At 37.8% G+C, this 19,891-nt stretch overlaps 1 protein-coding gene across 2 annotated transcripts; it reads left to right on the top strand.

Moving 5' to 3' along the window:
- The first annotated feature begins 15,489 nt into the window (after positions 1–15,489).
- On the top strand, positions 15,490–17,782 carry TMED2_1 (Transmembrane emp24 domain-containing protein 2). 2 transcript variants are annotated; one of them, XM_051214124.1, is made up of 4 exons: positions 15,490–15,702; positions 15,739–15,931; positions 15,966–16,073; positions 16,112–17,782. In XM_051214124.1, the coding sequence occupies exons 1-4, from the start codon at positions 15,532–15,534 to the stop codon at positions 16,234–16,236; spliced, it is 597 nt and encodes a 198-aa protein (XP_051067252.1). In that variant the 5' UTR covers positions 15,490–15,531; the 3' UTR covers positions 16,237–17,782. The 2 variants fall into 2 exon arrangements, with proteins under 2 accessions (XP_051067252.1, XP_012792900.1); XM_012937446.2 differs by having other exon boundaries at positions 15,739–16,073; positions 16,112–16,544.
- Positions 17,783–19,891: the final 2,109 nt, after the last annotated feature.

The following is a 19,891-nucleotide window of genomic DNA, read 5'->3' as shown; positions in this document are numbered from 1 at the left end:
AAAATGAGACAAGACTGATTGATCTACAACATGATATCAGTTAATACAGTCAGTAACTGATTATTAAGTTAATATAAAACCTTAATATGAAATTATATCCAGTCATAGCTAAAGTATACCACAACGCTAATGTATTAGCTCATCACAGAACAGTATTTAATAGAATCTTCAGTACAAAAGTAATTACATTACTGTTAATGTACTTTTTTAGACATGAATAATGGATGTCGACAAGCTCACCACTTATTTGTGGCTTTGAATCTGACTCCAATTAGATCGTATGTTGCTTGCTACCGAAATATACATGCTGTCAATCTTCGTATGTAATCATTGACTTGAATTGTGTTAGTGATTAGTGAAATTATATAAGCTAAATACGAGAATATGTATATTTGATTTGTATCGGTAATCAGGGAGACGAAACAAAGAGGGAAGAGTGAAACGGATTGAAGAAGCAAAGAGAAGAGAGAGAAGGCATGTAATCTAATTCCATTTAATCTAACTTTAATTAATATTTATAGTCAGACGAAAATAAGTTACAGATATGTGATGAATAGGATAAGAATGAAACACAAATACGCTCAAATAATACAATCAGAGTTGATAAGTGAATAATTGACAAGGTGAAAATGTGATTCAAAAAGAATGAATAGATGAACCTGTCCGGAAGGTAGAATAAGTTATGTGAACTGGCATAGTAACCGACACTACAGCCTGTTAGAGTATAGTTCCATAAACTAAATTCTCCATCAGGTATACAAAGTATTTCTTCTGTACTTAGTTATGTTTATTGTAAAACTGAACAACAATACCAATCTTAAGAACTTAATATAGATCCATTTAACTATACTCTAGATATAGTACATGTCAGTTGATACCACTTTCCAACATTACACAAAACTCATAAAAGATACCATTTGACAAATTCAATTCGATATTTTATTCTAATTCAAGTTTTATATACAAGTTCGACATAAATGTTGATCCAAAAATTACAGAATACAATCGTAAGATCTAAGAACCAAACAGTAAATTCTTTATTTGCAAACTGTCGATCAATGGTCTCAAACTTCCCTGTTCATTTTAGTCAATCATCACAGATTTCATTGTTCTTACATTTTCATGCCAATTGTTTTCGGTTGTCGTTCTTTCCTTCTTGACCTAATATTGTCAGATATTCTATTCTTGACTATCATTATATGTTACTTATGTTGATATAAGTACTTGCTTACTTACGCCTGTTACTCCCAATGGAGCATAGGCCACCGACCAGCATTCTCCAACACACCCTGTCCTGGGCCTTCTTTTCTAGTTCCATCTAATTATTGTTCATTTCTCTCATGTCTATCTCCATTTCCCGGCGTAATGTGTTCTTTGGTCTTCCTCTTCTCCTTTGGCCTTCAGGATTCCATATGAGGGCTTGTCTTGTGACGTAGTTGGGTGCTTTCCTCAATGTGTGTCCTATCCACTTCCAGCGCTTCTTCCTGATTTCTTCCTCCACTGGGATCTGGTTTGTTCTCTCTCACAGTAGGTTGTTGCTAATAGTGTCCTGCCAATGGATTTGAAGTATTTTGCATAGACAATTGTTAATAAACACTTGTATCTTCCGGATGATGGCTTTCGTAGTTCTCCAGGTTTCTGCCCCATATAGTAGAACTGTCTTAACATTTGCATTGAAAATCCTGACCTTGGTGTTGGTTGACAGTTGCTTTGAGTTCCAGATGTTCTTCACTTGTAAATATGCTGCTCTTGCTTTACCGATCCGTGCCTTCACATCTGCGTCAGATCCACCCTGTTCATCAATGTTGATATAAGTAATACTGTGTTATTTGTATGAACTAAGGATTCTTTTGTACTTGATGACGGCTTGATTTCAAATTTCAAATACAATATCTTCGTTCGTGTTCATCTAATACTTCTTGAGTAAATTGAGTGATACCTGAGATTCCTAGTTTGTGTTGTAGTGTCATTTATTATGTTAAGCTCATATACCTTATTCTAGCTTTCGAACAGGCTAATCTATTCATTCTAGTTGAGTTACATTCTGAGCTTGTTAATTATTCGCTTATTAATCTTGACACTTTTTATATGAGCGCATATGTTTGTGTACATTTCTTATCCCATTAATCACCACATGTCTGTAACTTATTTTTGTGTAACTACAAATAATGATTAACGCTTGACTGAAGGGAGACTTGGCTTACCCTCCATCTCCACTGCCCATCGTTTCGCTTCTCTCTATTCCATTCGTTTTATATACAAAATATATGTATTCACAAGTCCATTCTCGTTATTCGACTTATTTAATTCCGTTATGGACTAACACGATTTAAGTTGATGATTATATACGAGGAAAGGCCATATATATATTTCAATAACAATCATTCATACGATCGAATTGGAGTTAGATCTCGGGACCCTAAAGTGAAGAGCCCATCGACAACATTATCCGATCTAAATGACGACAAAATAAAGAGCCCCATTAAAGTATTATAATTTAAATACTCTTAATTACCTCCAGTACATACCACAATGTTCTTAATATTAAGTAACTATTCAGCTCCATAATTTTATACCTTAAGCCAACTTCAAACATATATTTATTTTCAGAAGGGGTTTGTGGAGACTTTTAGAAATTTTCACAGATTGAAATCATGAGTCAGTTGAAGCTAGACCACCATTGAAAACCTGTAAGCACTGGACAGCCGTTTCGTCCTAGTATGGGACTCCTCAGCAGTGCGCATCCACGATCCCGCACCACGCGGGGCTCGAATTAGACCACTGAGCCGGCATCCAACAGTGGTAATGTCTAACTTAAGTGCTCGCGCGCGAAGCCAGTAGGTCCTGGGTTCGAGCCCTGCGTGGTGCGGGATCGTGGATGCGCAATGCTGAGGAGTCCCATACTAGGACGAAACGGCTGTCCAGTGCTTCCAGGTTTTCAATGGTGGTCTAGCTTCAACTGATTCATGATTTCAATCTGTGAAAATATATTTATTTAATTTAAATTAAACTTAAGATTTCAAAAACACGACATATTTATTCAAAATTGACTATCATAATAACAGATGAATTCTAAAATGTATGTAGAATTAATCATTCGATGGTGGTTGAAGATAGTCGACAGGAAACCCTGGACCCAGGTTTCGTGCTACTTGGCACTCGTCAGCAAAGTGTACCTGTAATCCTGAAGGAACCGGTGCTCCCCGACGGATTCGGACTTGACACATATGACATTGGTCACCACCCAGTGACCAATCAATTGGGAAATTATCATTCACAACTATTTATACATATTAATATGAACAAGTAATAATATGCATTACAATGAAGAAGTAATTTAAAATCATTTGATTGTATTACATTCACATATTGCATTAACCATGTTTTAACATTTTATCATTCTTCATTCACCATACTGTTTGTTTTTCCCCAAATATCTTTAGAAGATTATGGTTTATTCAATAGTATTGAGTATAATATAGAAGTAGAATAGTTGTGGTTCTTTCTTTTTTTTAAGTCAAATGACATACAGTCATAAAAACAAAGTAATTCTACTGAATACATCTTAACTACAACCTTCAACTGTGTTCTGATATTCTGCCTACATAGAGGACTAACCTGGTAACTGGAACGTAGCGTTCCTGTAGTGATGAGCATAGTCAACCGCGACTCGACGCCGATTACAGTCTCATCAGCAGTAAGTCTAAAACTTTAAACACAAACACTTAGGCCTTCTAAAAGACGGAGTTGATATCCAAGCATCTGTTGTGGTATTTGATCCCAACCGCACGATCTTTGAAGCTGAGCGTATAATTACTGATATTCAACATGTAACACCAAGAGCAGGTCAAAAATGATGAACGCAGGAGGAAGGAATCGAGATGGCGTGGATCGGCCAAACAGGCACGGTCACTCTTCATAGCTTTTTGCTCTTGGTATCAAATGTATTAATCTTTTCCAGCTCATATGTGTTCTCTCGAAATGCCAAACGTCATATTGCTGACCGTCACGATAGGAGGAGTTAGTGTAGACAATGATGGAACTTCCACGTAAGACCTTATAGATTAGTTAGTCATATCATAAAAAATCTACAATTTCGGAATAAGGTCTATTATCATAGCAGTATTAACGTCGAACTAGATCATAATTCTGCAAATCCTTGTGTCGAATTTCAGCCTATTTCTGATATTGCTTGATTATCATTGAGTGTCATCATTAACGTGTAGTGACTCACATTTATCACGAGAACACGACTGGTCTAATAAAAACAATTATTATTATAACCAACTGTACCAGTGCTTGTTTTAATGTGCTTTTGTTTGACTGTGCTAATGACAGCTATATTTTGCTTCCATCCTTATACTCACACTTTTGATTGTCACTTCGCGCAAATTCGGTTACGTTCTGTAACCAAGCTTGTATCCTGGCACGATCTCGGTATCCTTTCGATACCACGAGATCGCCAGCAAATATATCTCGACTTGGTCCATTAACTCCCTTCTGATATTTGGCTTCTCGGGGATTTTATGGATTTATTTGGTTACGTTCAACCCTCGCCTTCTGATTTACTTGGCACGTGTTTCTCTGTAGCGATAAAAAAGCAACATCTAGGGTAGGTTTTCTCAGTAACTACCGAATTGAATTAAACATCGAGATGAAGGTACCGTCATCACTCCCGTGGGCGGTTTTAGAACGTATTGTTTCAAACTACTCGTCTCACTCTAAATGGGTAATCTCGTTAGTGTAGCTTTGTGCTGAAATATATTACTGATTTATTAGGACGATATTGATCATGAGCAGCCTTATACATCATAAGCATATCCCTCCTAATCTTTTTTACTCTATAGATAGAAAATTTAAACGTCTCCAAGTGAGGCGAACAGAGGTTATATCCTAGTCCTAGTATCACCTAACTGTCGTTTCCCGGTGCGTTTCACGTGAGTTGTATCCTTCATGGTATCAGAGAAAAAAAGCGCAAGTGTTTTCTGCAGATTGGACCCTAATTAAACACTCAAAACAGTCTAAGTCCAGAGTTGGGCTATGTAAGGCTTTGGAAAGAAATAACAATCGGTCATACTCAAGATTACTGATTCCAAATTTAATGGTGTCCAAGTTTTACACCACCTAATCTCAATGTATTTTTGCATGTTTCTTTAAGTTTCGATCACTGTCTTGTGAGTGGACAAAACTGAGTCTTACCTTAGGATAGAATTGTTATTCTTACATGGAAAGGACATCATGATTCTGTAGTGACTTACATTTATCACGAGAACACGACTGGTTTAATGAAAACAATTATTATTATAACCAATCTTACCAGTGACTGTTTTAATGTGCTCTTTGTTTAACTGTGCTAAAAGCATCCATTATACTTACTTCGATTGTGACCTCGCGTGAATCCGGTTAGGCTCAGTAACCAAGCTTGTATCGTGGCACGATCTCGGTATCCTTTCGATACCACGAGACCGCCAGCAAATATATCTCGACTTGGTCCATTAATTGTCTTCTGATATTTGGCTTCCCGGGGATTTTATGGATGTCTGGGCACGCGTTCCTTTGTAGTGGTGTTCATAGTCTGCCGCGACTCGACACCATTCTACAATTCCATGAAAAATAATTGGTTTTGTAGTTCCTAACATTTTTAGCGATTAACACTACTGTGGCTTGATTGTCTCCCGTATCACGGAGATGAATGAACTTGACAGATCATTTCCTTGTGCTGTCCAAGTGTATCGTATAATTTATATTTCCTTACTTATTACATATGAATTATCGACATACTTTTCCCTGAAATAACTTTTCTGACTAAATGAATAGATATGAGTCACTAACCATATATTTAAGCCGTATTGGTTACCATTTTACAAATTGAATTCTTCTTGGATTTACGGAAGACCGAGTTTTGACCTACAGTTTAAGTTTGGAACAGTCAGGAGGCTAGGCGGTAGTATACCAATCGATTCAGCTTTATTTCAAAAGAGCCGACAGAGCATCAATCACGTGTTGAGGTAATGAATTCCATTCGTTGATGATTCAATGGAAAAGTTGATAGTCAGCTGATGAGCGATTTGTCTTAAGCTTGTGAAATTTTTGAATGTCCTCGTACATTCTATGTTTTGGAAGACAAAAGAAATGACGGCATATCAGACATATATATATATATATATATATATATATATATATATATATATATATATATATATATATATATATATATATATATAATAGTTTAGGACTAGATCTATTGTTATAACTAAATAGATCATAATTCTACAGATTAACATACACGCTCATATATAAGCAGTCAAGGTTAATAAACGAATAACTGACAGGGTCAAGATATGACTCAAGAAGAATGAACAGATTGGTCTGCTCGTTAGCTGGAATAACCCTTGTGCACATGAAATAGTACAAGCCACCACATGGCACATGCAACGGGGACGCTGAGAATTTTCTGAGCAACATCATCATTTTCTTGACAGGTCTGCGGAAAACTTTTCCTGCATACCTGAAAAAGGGCAGCACTGAAACGGAAAAACAAACAAAGACGAGCAGTAAAGTAAAGAAGAGGCTTTTCGGCAATATTAGTGAACCACGCATCGACACTAGTAAGGATTTACTGAAGCTCAGCACCGTCATAACATGAGCGGCATAAAACCCTCAGTAAACTTGGGTTTCCCAGCACTGGCTCGTTAAACTCAACTATGATCCCGGAAAATTCTATGGGCTACTAGATATATGTCAAGAGAGGTAAAAGGGATCGAGTAATTTCTTCAAAAAGCTCAACAACTAAGGTCTTGCAGTGAAATCAGTTGGTGATTTGGCCATGTAATCTTCCCCGAAGATTGTCTGAACAGTTTCAGTTTGGAAAGTACAGGAGACTTGATGGCCTGTGTTAGTCCAGGCATGATGGTCTCTCAGTTAATCGAACTCTCTTTTGAAAGAGTCGACGGATGGAGCCTCAACCACGTACTGAGGCAATGAATTCCACTCGTTGATGATTCGATAGGAAAGTCCATATTCAGCTGACAAGTAATTTGTTCTCGGCTTATGAACTTTTTTGGAGTGTCCTCGTAAATTCTCTGTTTTGGAAGACAAGAAAAATGAGGGCATATCAGGTGCTGGCCCCAAAACTGTACTCTGGAGCACTCCACTAAGCTCAGTTTCCTAGCTAGATAACTTTGAGTTCACCCGTACTCTTTGTTGACGACCAACTAGGAAGTTTTTTATCCACATCAATAAATTGCCTCCAATCCCGACATTTTTTAACTTGTATAACAGCCGGTTGTGCGGAACCTTGCCAAAAGCTTTGCTGAAATTAATGAAGGCTACCTCTACAGGTAACTTTTGGTCCTTAAGAGCGCACCAGCTTTCACGAGCCATCAATAAGTTAGTGAGACACGAATAACCTGTCCTGAAACCGTGCTGCTTCTGCGAAAGGATCCGGTTCTCATCGAGATACTTAAACAGCTCCTTCCGAATAATCTTTTCTAAGATCTTAACAACCACATTAATTAGGCTAACGAGGCGGTAATTTTCAGGTTTATATTTCGTACCTGTTTTGAAGACAGGACTTACTATGGCGTTTTTCCAGTCTTTGGGTAAACGACCATGCGTTACGGATAGGTTAAAGCATATACTTAAAGGGTTTGCAACGAAGTTCGATAATTTCTTCTGTAGCCTAGGATGCAATCCATCGGGCCCCGTGGATTTACCTATGTCACGCTTATTTAGCAGACCAAAGACATCGAGTTCTTTAATGGTCACGCTATCCAGTGTATGTGTGGAGAGATTTGTATGTGCCGACGGGAAGGGTGCTTCTATGGTGTATACATTGCTAAAGTAGTTCGAGAACACTTGAACCTTACCAAAGTCATCCCCCACCAATGATGCGGCATCACTATCTCCCCATAGAGCAGGAATGTTTCCTCTTCTTCTTGTCCTTTGGTTTATATAAGAATCCAAGCGTTAAGGACATTTTATGGATTCCTCAACAACGTTTTCTTCGTACAACTTTCTGGACTTACGGAGGGTCGAGGCACAGATATTCCGAGCTTTTTGATACTGAGATTTTGTTTCATCAGTCCCCAGTAACTTAAATCTATCCCACATTTTTCTTCTCATACGGAGGAGGATGCAGACCTCCCTACTGGACCATGGTGGAGAGTTTCTCGGCCCCCTTGGTGTAGTCCAAGGGAAGTGGGGTGTGGTAACTTTTAAGCATAAATTTCGAAATGGGTTCCAAGCCGTTTCAACTGAGGACTCTGGGTCTATTGTCCAATCTACTGACGATGCTGAGTGCATGATATCTGATATGTTTGCCTTCCGGACGTTAGGTCTGGATTGGGCTGACGCGTCCTCATGACTGGCAGTTATATGGAAGTCGAAAGTTAAAACTGCGTGGTCACTTTTACCTAGGGGTGGCATATGGTGGAGGTTCGCAACATCATCCTCATAGTGAGTCAGTATGAGATCTAATAAGGATGATTCAGTGTCCGGATCGTACCTTGTCGCTTCTTGCACATGTTGCACTAGAGCACATGTGATAACCCCATCAACTAGTTCCTGCTCGAAAGAATTCTCCGACGATTTAGTTCGCAGATTTTCCCAGTCTACCATAGGTGCATTGAAGTCCCCTAGGATTAGGCATCGACCACTTCGGGACCAAGTATTGAGACTGCTTAGCAGGACCTCATTTGCCTCACAGCTTGGACTGCGATAGACCAAACCAATCAGCAGCTCTTGTCCCTTGCATTTTAAGCGAAGATTAACTAATTCACACGTTCCACTCTCATGGGATACACTGTCGATAATGGCAAATGGAATAGCATCCCTAATGAACAGAGCTACACTTCTTGACGCTTTTTTATTTCGTCGACTCTTACTAACGTAAAACCCTCGAAATCAAGTTCCATACTATCTATAGCCTGTCTTAGCCAGGTTTCTGTAACTGCGATTGTGTCTGGCTTCGTAGAGTCAATCTGTACAATTAGTTCCGATCGCTTATTAAGTAAGCTTCAGGCATTAGTGTAGCAGATCCGAAGCCTATTTAAGTGACTTCGTGCTTCGGCCAGAGTGGCTTCGGCATCATTCTCTGTCGAAGCCTTACAAACCGAAAATTTTCAATTTTTATGTCCTTTTCGCCAGCGTCTAAACTAAGTTGTAGTTATTTTCCGACTCCCCGTCTTTTTACACGGTCTGCCAACGGTAAGTCCTTACGGATGAAGGCTCCTGAACCCTTTAATTTATGTCCATTCTGTAAAATTAGGTCGCGTTCGTTCGAAGATTTGAATACTACTTTAAGCAGTCTGGATTGATTAGGTTTCAAGTTCGCTAAACTATCCAGTCTGTACACCTTTAGCAAGGTGACACCGGTGATATTTTGAGTCATGAGTTGATTAAGCAGCTGTTTAATCAGCACAATGTCATGCTCAAAACGAGCTTTTGGTTCAAAGCTCTCACTCTCTTTGATTCTATGAAAAATAACTGATCTGTCACTGTGATCAGCCTTCGATTTATCGACTACTACACGGTGTTAGGATTCCCTATTTTATTGCTACGTTGTTTCTTCCTTACAACCTGAACCCGTTCGTCAACGGTACTAGGAGAAGCAACAACAGTTGCGTCAAACCTAATGCTGGATTCCGAGGGGTTGTCGACGACCTGAGAGATCAGGTTATGTTTCCCGCTAGAAACCGATCGATCCTTGCGATTGCGGCTTCCAGGTGTTTCATGCTGGATGCCATTTGGAAGGCGGGGAACAGAAGAACCTTCTCTTCTTGAGTTTGTGTTTAAGACAGACCTCTTTGGGGACTGTATTTGCTCCTTTGGTCGAGGTGATTCACGTATTTTCGAACTTACCTGAGTTTGCTTCACATCAATTTGCGTGTCGACAGAGCGAGTGCTGTTTGATGTGTCCCAACCACGCTAAAACACTTTTTCGCAGGATCTACCAGTGAGATGGCTTTGTAGAATTATGGTCTACTATGATATTAGTACTGCTCTAATAATAGACCTAATCCTAAATTTGTAGATTCGTCATGATATAACTGCCTAATCTATAAGATCTTACGTGGAAGTCACACCATCGACTACACCAACTCACTGTATCGTATCAATTACCAATACATGATGTAGAACAAGGTTAGGCTAGAGAAAGAACAATACATTTAATATGAATAGAAGATATAAAGTAACATTGAGATGGACCACGCCTGCATGGACGAGCCATGCCATCAGATCAAACCCAGTCCATTCAACTCCTTATTCGCGCCTTCTCCATTGTTAGGTATTCCTCCGCGTTAAATATTGAATATCTATTTTCTGAGTAGTCTCGTGTTCACAGCTTTGTAGATTGTGTGGCTATTGTCCGATGCCACTACACTACTCTCCCACCAGAAACAACGTGATGTTGGTTCGATACCAAATTTGATGGGATCGTCGCGCACCGGAGGTTACCAAGGATAATAAGAATCCTCCGGGTATTGGTAAGCTGAAAGATAAATCAAAAAGAAAGCGGCAGCATCTGGTCGGGAAATACATGTAATAATTTTAAAATATCTGCCTTCATGCTAAAAACGCTTGAAATGAAAATTTGGGTGAAGATTATTTGAGCTATAAAAAATGGGGTTACAATAATAATAATAAAACAATGCGTGTTAATGGCCGTTGGTTAATAACTTGACATAGGTAGTAAGTATTTTGTGTTTAGAAATATTAGTGATGAATATTGTAGAAATGTTAATATTGGTATTAGTTTTGGTTTAAATTATGAAACCAATTAACAATTATGCCGGTAACCCGTCCATATGTGATTTCCAATTGCGTCTGTATTAGTAGGCTAACTGAAAGAACAAAAGTATTACCATGGAAAAGAATTCCAACTAGTGTTCCAGTTAGTTTGATACGGTTTTTTTAGTTACGGGGAGATTTTCTCAACCCCATTTTTACTTGACTGTGATAGAATTTAGTAATACTACTAATACACATGAATGGTTATTAAAACAAAATTTTAATACATGAGTGATAATTTTATGAGTTTTGGACAGATAGCTAAGAACAAATCGTTAAACATGAGTGTATTCGTAAGAGACATGCTCTGTACTCAATGTTATGATCTGCGGCAGACTATTTATTTATATTTATACTTGCTGGCTGATTGGGCATACAAGTTAGTTGCAAGTATGCAGTTTATCATAAGGCAGAATACGATTTAATTGAGATATAGTGGTTATAAGTTATTAAAATCAGTTAGGCCTGTGTCATATTACGAAGTGATGTGATGCTGCAGGATGTATTCGGCTAAATAAGCTTTTACAAGATGATTAATAGTGAGTGATGCTCATGTGATTATCAGGAAGAACACAAGTTGTAACCAAGGGGAGTACACTCCCAACTCACGTCTATGATAATGGCTTGAACCTTAGTCAGTGTTGGGGTAAATTCGACATTGATGTTTTCAGTTTGCAGGAGATTTGCTCGACTGCTTATGTTGATTATTTGCATGCATTATTGTGTCACTAAACCTCCAATTAGACTGACAAGGTTTTGAGATATTTGCTGAATAAGCAACTGATAGAGAAACATACTGTAATCATCTGTAGTGAATGAAGATAAAAGAAAAACAACACTAGTGATAATTATAAGTCAATTTGCTGACCAAATTTGTTAATAGTTTCATTAATTTTATCAATCATATTACATGATTGTCAAGTCATGACAATCCTTTATGACGATATCCTGAAACTATTATGTTTAACTAGTTATAGTGTTGATTGAGGATTAGCCAGTGGAAAAAAATATGTATTTTTGCTTTAGGTGATTCAAAATTATCAGAAATTTATAACGTTAATGAATCCGAGACGCCTAATTTAATTATAAATTTCAATTCAGAAATATTCGTCTAGTGTTAATTCTAGTAGGCTACGGAGTTTTGATTTTAGACATTTGTTTAGCCAACAGCTACCTAGGAATTTAGTTATTTTACTAGTGCAGTTGATAGTACCTAAATATTTAATCTTATTATCTAAAATATGTTTGCATTTTAGGCTGCTAATATGATAAACCAATCCATAAACACAAATACGATTAGCAACAACGACTATGATGGGTTTATTGATAAATGTTGAAGGCGATTCAGATGATTTCTAAATTCAAAAGATATGAAGATATAGTGTAACGTATGTACGGGCCAGGTTAACATGCAGGTTGTTGATGTATATAAAATTTTAAAAAAAATGAACATGACCAGGAAATGTAATCTTAAAGTCAAGACTGCTTATGAAACTTCAGGCAGGAATATGATGCGTTATAAACCTTCCATAAGAAGTTACTGCATTTAGCTTAGTGACACTTACAAATATATGGCAAAAGCAACTGAAAAACATATACATCTTAAGTACAAAAAAAATCACTAAGTAAAATAGTTGAACTCGCCTTGATTATTTTTGAAAATTAGATTATTCAGTGGACGACATATATAACGCCATTCGTGAGGAGTAGTAATGATCCAAAAGCATCCAGAATAAAACATGCAGTATGGCAATTAATTCCAGGGTGCTTGATGCTGTTGGCGTTTTTGCCACTCGCTCGGATCAGAACAATCGAATGAACCCAGATAATTGTGTGGTTGTCATTGAACGAACCATCTAAAAATGACCTTATGATTGCAGAAAACTTATAGCTGAAACTCACCGTATGTTTTTGGAGAAGTGTCATCCTTGTTGTTTGGCAATGGAACTCAAGAATATGAAATTAGGCAGGCAGTGGTCGGAAGAAAAGATATTACAGGATAGTGCATAGTTTAAAACAGGATGAGGTGTTAAGTGAAGGAATTAGATCCAGATAACTATTTAGTCCTTGATTGCATTGCTAGTCAATGTATATTTACGCTATTTACAGGTTATATTTGCTAGAGCTTGATGTTTAAACAAGACTATGTCGCTGAAGCATGTAAATACTATTACAGCTTGTTAACAAACTATCAAAGCTAATTAGTTAATATAGACGACCAGTTTTTATTATCGATTGAGCCAGTTTGTCATGAGGACTAATTAATATAACATTACAATGATGCATGTGAGCATTAATCAGAGGACTATTAGAATACAGGGTTGACAAAAATATAAAATCGATCGAGAAAGTTGAAGTGGAAATAAGGATTAATAATAATAGGTTGCGTTTCTCTAGTTGGGCTCACCAATGTAGAATTATGGTCTACTATGATATTAGTACTGCTCTAATAATAGACCTAATCCTAAATTTGTAGATTCGTCATGATATAACTGCCTAATCTATAAGATCTTACGTGGAAGTCACACCATCGACTACACCAACTCACTGTATCGTATCAATTACCAATACATGATGTAGAACAAGGTTAGGCTAGAGAAAGAACAATACATTTAATATGAATAGAAGATATAAAGTAACATTGAGATGGACCACGCCTGCATGGACGAGCCATGCCATCAGATCAAACCCAGTCCATTCAACTCCTTATTCGCGCCTTCTCCATTGTTAGGTATTCCTCCGCGTTAAATATTGAATATCTATTTTCTGAGTAGTCTCGTGTTCACAGCTTTGTAGATTGTGTGGCTATTGTCCGATGCCACTACAGCTTCAGTTAAAAAGCTGTTTGCATCCGAACAGTACTGTTGACAAAGCCAAACGCGACCCTTTTTACTGAACCTTTTGAAAGCCGCAGGAGTTAAATCGTGCAAAATTCGTGGTACCAGCCTTTGCACTCGTCACACTGCATGCTGCTTTCAACGGGATAACAACATTCCGGACGTTGGCAACTGCCAGCGAAATGCAATAATGCTTAGAGACAAAAAATGATCTATGACCAAAAAGGTGCAGAACTGTAGGTTGTGAGGACCAAATGTACTAACAGATACAGTAGAAAATAAGGTACTCAAGAGTACCGACGATAAAGTAATTGAGAAACAGTAAACGATACTCTAGTTGGATACTTTAACTGAAATAAATTCAAATAAAGCGAAAACAGTAGTCTTGATACGTAATCAACGATCAAAACAATAAAATTTACTGAGCGAGGAAAAATACCACTGCCGTTTTTAATTAGCACACGGACCATTTTTGCAAAGAGCACGGTAATCCGAAACGCATTCCAACTACCGAGCAAAATTTCCGACAACCTCAACGTACCGGGAAACCTGGTAAGATGATCCCGGTTCGTGGTGGTTCATAATCACGGGCCTTAAAAACGGTTCTGATCATCCGCTCAATCTTCAAGATAAAAATGACAAAATTCTCTGGGAAGAGTTGAACAGGAAGCCTAAACATCTCGAAATTGAACCACTGACCGTTATACGGCTCACTTGCCAGACGAACTCCAAGCACTGAAATCACCCAAGACTCATTCATGTAAAGTTCACAAACACTACTGATGTAGGTGATGCTCTGTTAGACATTCACCTGAAATCGGATGTAAGAATACTGCTTCACATACCATATTCTGAGCACTATCTCATCCAGAATATCCCTTAGGAACCTTGCAATAAGTTCTTTTGCGGAAGAAATATGATTGTACAAAGTGCGGCGTGCCTTTGTTTCATAACAACAGAAAAACAAGAGTGGGGGAGGAGTGGCACTGTACCTGCGATCTTGCTTGATAGCAGATAAAGTGTGCACTCAATAGTTTGTCAATCTTGATGAAAGTGTATAGTGTGTATGTGTAGGGTCTTAGAAGTGCATCCTAAACACTTCTTGGCATCCCCTTAAACACAACATGACTGTAGACGTACCTTCTATTCCTTAAGAGTGTTCAAATGCTGGAATTCTAGTTCAAGAGACTTTCAAGGAGTATTTAAGAGAAAACTTGACATGTTCTTAAGGACTAAAGACAGTGAAGATGCCACAGGTATTCGGAGTTTGACAACGCTTTAACCAGTAACACCTTCTACTATGAATCATGCCCACCAAGTGAAATCAAACGACAGAGGCGAGGAGGTTCGGAGATATATTTGATAGACTATCAATATATCGAGGATCGGCTGATCTGATCTGGCTAGTGATTGCAAGGGTTGTTAAGCACAGCCTTCCCACTCGTGATATAGTGCGGATGCATGACCGAGCGCCTCCGGTTAGGTGAGTCCATTGAAACTAATGTGGTCAGCATCCAGTGTCGAAAACTTACAGAGCTATTTATTATGGGGATTTATTTGCCGCTACAACAGCATCTCTCTATAACTTACTAATTCTTTTTTCTTTTCTTCCATCGGTGATCTACTGCTATTAGATATGAGCGAAATCTCTTCCTATTCCCTCCAGAACCATTTGAAACCAATCCAATTACTAGAACTCTCTACCGTAACACGCAATATCATCACCTGTTGATAGATGAGGTAAGATTGGATCTCCAAAGCATTTAAAATTACAAGGATTAGTGTATTTCAGTAACCTCATATCCTTACTGCTGGAGACTGAAGTCTGACATTGTACATTGAAATTGTTATTTCATGCTGGCGACTCTGTCCTCGTCAGCCGAATTAAAGTCATTATTTCAAAATGTGGATGTTTGTGCTTTTCTTCACCTCGCTTGTTACTTATTGTCACGGCTACTATGTAGTAGTAGATGCTAATTCGGAAGAGTGCTTTTTTGATCGGGTTGCCAGTGGTAGCAAGCTCACGCTTCACTATGAAGTTGCTGAGGGTGGTTTCCTTGATATAGATGTTAATGTAATTTCACTTAGTTCAGTTAACTGACACTTTTAGGTTTACAATCCTAGTGGGGCTAAGGTTTTCGAGTCTCTCAGGAAGTCCAATGGAAGGCCTGAATTTGCTGCAAACGAAGCTGGTGAGTACAAGTATTGCTTTGGAAATCGGATGAGCTCTATGACACCGAAAGTTGTACTTTTTGAAATGGCTATAGAAGAAGACCAATTGAAAGTAAATGAAACTGACGATGGTAAATTAGAACTTCAACCGTTATTTTCACATAGAGGAGCACAAAAAGCTTGTAACAATGGTTAATGAGTTGTCACACTCCATCTCTGGGGTCAAGTTAGAAATGGAATATGTTTCTGTTAGGACTCAAGTACACTGGGAAAGTATGTTTGTGTATTATGTGTACAACAATTTTTTTTAGTTAATAAGAATACCAATTTTCGCGTGGTCGTTTGGGCTGCGTTCGAAGCATTTCTAATCATAGCCATGAGTATCGGCCAAGTTTTCTATCTCAAACGTTTCTTTGAAGTTCGGAGATTAGTTTAATTGACAAATCATCTTTGTTTTATAACTAACTCATAGTGCTTCCACTATTTTTAGGGCTTAACCGTTTCTGGTTGTACAGTATACAGAACTTTTCATTCCTATTCGTAACTGTGTTATTTTTCTTTCCACTTATTGATCTCTGAGTACACCTGTTATATTATAATTCAGTCACTGTTGTGCTCGTATTGGTATGCTCTTGCCTACAGTAACTCTAAATTCAGTGATTTTTCCTCTCTCGGTTTCCCTTTTGTTTTATTTATAAATTGGTACGTGGTTGTTTGTGAATTGTCAATATGACTTATAATGGACTTCTCATTCTTATTCAGAACACAGCCGGCGCAATAATCTTTGTCTTGCTGGAAATAAATAATGTAACCGTGGTTTATGCTATGATACTTCGATATTTAGTGTGAAGAGTATTAGATCAATAATATTTTCGAAACATGTTTTGTTTCACTATAGATTACGAGTTTTGCCCTCCAACTACGTTAAACTCTGCATTACATTAAGTCGGTTTAACTAAAGTCCAACCAATTTTCGCTTCAGCGCTCTCTAAGTGGTGAATTATTTTCTCTATCCTATTATATACTATATTCTCAGCAGTCCATTGTATTTTTCCCAATAGCAAACTGCCCACTTAATATAGCCATTGACTTGTTACCTAAAGTTTGCTCGAATAATGAAAATTTCTTGTACTAGTAGCTGTCTGTGTTATTTACATAATATTATCAACTATAGCTACATGGTAGTTAGACTGAACAAAGAAAACTAGTTTATAATAAGACGCTGTCTGACTTTTGTGATTAAAATACTGAAATAGATAATCTAGAGACTAAATAAACGTTTTTTATGTGGTGGTTGTCGTACATCAAATTTGGGTTGTATTTACGAGAAATAAATCGTGAGTCAAATGGTTTACCTCAGTTTTCTTGCATTCCGTAGCTGTATATTACGCAAAGTTCTGGCTCATTGTTTTTGACATCCAGCAATCAACCTCTAGGTTTCTGGTTCATAACCCACTTCTGATAAATTATTCATTACAGTGGTTTCCATATAATACATGTTCACAGCACAACATTAGAATTAGTTATTTGGAGTTCTGAATTCGAAAAAAGTTCTAATAATGAGTGCTAAGAAGAACAGCTTCCAGGGAAATAATGCCAATAATCTTATGTTGATCAGTCTATTTGTGAATGAAGATCTTTATCATTAAGTGGTTACGACTACATTTCTTGTATTTAACATCCATGAAAGATCTAATTGTTGTTGTCCAGTCGTCATCAGTCCTCAAGTATTATGACTTACCACAATTCATCCTACTGATTCATATACCGGTTTTTGTCTTCATTTTCATGTATAACTAGTCAACAGAGTAAAATGCGCACGCCGACTAAAACCCGGATAACAATTATGTGTATGCTTAGCTCATTGGCTGTTTATACTCAACTTCCAATTATGTAGATGTATATGATGCAGGAATTTTCACAGTTCAAATGTCATTTACTCCACTAGTAGTGAATAACCAAGACGGAAGAGATAGTAAGAGAAAAGTAAAGTGTTTTGTAAAAATAATGTTTAGGAATTTGAAAGATGTCCCACTAACAGCGTGTTTGTTGTCACCAGAATATTCAAACAATTAATTAGTCAACTAGGAGACTTATTTCTATCTGCTAGGTTATTGACAGCCGGTGACGTCATGCTCTGACTGCACCACTTTTAGTCCTTTTTGAAGTTGATATAAGTTTGGTAAGCACGATACACTAGGTGGTTTAATTGTGGAGCTCTAATTATCATCTTAGCTACAATTCTTACTCCACTCCTGAAAAGAACTATTCAAACACTCGTCAGAACAGGCTGACTTAGCGCTTGTAGATTAATCAAATTAGCTACTTCTGTGTGAATTATGCACTAACGATGTCCAGAGCGACGTTGAAGCTTCCCAATCAAGCACATCGAAAAGCGTCCGTCTGCAATACAAATCTCTTCCATCACTTAAAATGTAAAGAATTCAGTGGTAGGTAAAGAAAATTGCTTCATCTTAAGCTCGTCCTAGAGTCTTAGTGAGTCATGTACACAACTAGCATTCAGGGAAGCAAGAACTTATAACCATTTTTTGCAGAACACTTCAATTGTGCACTTAACTGAGAGATTGAACAGTTAACAAGCCTCTGTAGATAACACTCAATCACAGTAGTGTTATAGAAGCTACAGAATAGCAAGGAGTCAGGAAATTTGTTTTGTTTGTTAGTCCCGCCTTCCTTATCTCGGATATCTCGTCCGTCTTTGTCGGCCAGTGTTTGATGAAATCACAGCGCAGATTCAGAAAGCTCGATTAGCTCCTACCAACTTACTTAAATTGTGGCATAGGCAAGTTATCAATTTCCCGACCAAGGGACAAGTTCACTGCCCAGCAGTCCGCTCTGCCCTATAGGTCTGGAGTCCGGCCATTAAAAATAGAGCATATTCGTAGGTTACTAGTATTCGATCACAGGCGTTTTTGAACTATCGCTCATGTATTATGGGACCATCTAGTGAGTCAAACAGAGTACTAGGTATAGATGGAAAGTAGCGAATCTTCACCAACTGAGATGGTTATAATATGTACGATGTATACCCAACCACTGCCTACCTCGGCGTGCAGTGTTTAGTGTGACATAGATTGGATCGATGCCGAGAGTGGCCAAATCAAGACATGATGTCAGTCCATAAAGTTGTTGACTGAGTGATGTACGAAGTTATAGGTCACCTGGTTATGATCTACTTCACTATTGTAACTGTGGTGTGAGCTACTTATATTGATATAAGTAGTATATAACGTGCGTTAAAAGAACGTAATGTCCGGCAGCAGATGGCGAAGATCAAGAAAGGAAGAGCGAGAGCACAATGGAATTTGTAAGAAAACGCATGTACAATGGAATGGGAGACAATGGATTAGTGTTTGCAACGGGAACGGTACAGTTTGATATGATGGAATTATATTTTGCAAATTGACGATTGACTTTATGGTATTCACATTTTATTGAGATAGTCTGTAATTTTTGTGCTAAATAAATTCGATTGTCTCCACCCGTGTTCTTGTTCACTACATAACCATTGGTTAGATGCTTTGGGTGACATGGCCCAAAATAGTTTGTAAGGGCGTGTGTTCACTCACTGTTCATGTTCCCTTAAAACTCGAGTACCGAACTCTCATTTTGTATTTTTCCTTTCAATCTGGTCTTTACTATTGGACGTCTCTTGATAGTTTTATCTCGTCTTCCTAGTGTGATGTGGGAACTTGGACGAATGAATACTTTTCCAAGTTTCTATACTGGACATGTCACACAGAATATGAGTATTTAAAAGTCCTGAACCATATGATGAAATACCATGTAATCCAATAATTACGAATGTGGTGAATTGTAAATACAGTGTGTCTGGTGTCAATCACTAATTCTTTTATAACATGTCGAGATGGTCATGAAAAAGTCAGTCGGACAAATTGTTTTGGAAATCATGTGTTCATTAACTGTCCAGGAAAACTATGTAGTGATCAGACTGTAAATTAGTGTTCGTGAGCAATATCGACAGTTTGTCAGAGACGTATCAGCACTTTTTCTAAATAAATCTCGGATTTATTTTTAAGAGATCAAGTAAAAATATACTAATTTTTTGA

This window comes from Schistosoma haematobium, chromosome 2 (genome assembly GCF_000699445.3).
Source record: "Schistosoma haematobium chromosome 2, whole genome shotgun sequence".
In the NCBI taxonomy this organism is placed as follows: Eukaryota; Metazoa; Platyhelminthes; class Trematoda; order Strigeidida; family Schistosomatidae; genus Schistosoma; species Schistosoma haematobium.
Note: the sequence above shows the minus strand (reverse complement) of the source record. Positions and strands in the feature narration are given on the sequence as shown.

Excerpts from the sequence above, each read along its gene's own strand:
- TMED2_1 (XM_051214124.1), top strand. The coding sequence starts at position 15,532 with ATGTGGATGTTTGTGCTTTTCTTCACCTCGCTTGTTACTTATTGTCAC. Across the intron at positions 15,703-15,738 it reads TCCTTGATATAGATGTTAAT|GTTTACAATCCTAGTGGGGC; the intron begins GTAATTTCACTT and ends TGACACTTTTAG. Across the intron at positions 16,074-16,111 it reads GACTCAAGTACACTGGGAAA|TTAATAAGAATACCAATTTT; the intron begins GTATGTTTGTGT and ends AATTTTTTTTAG.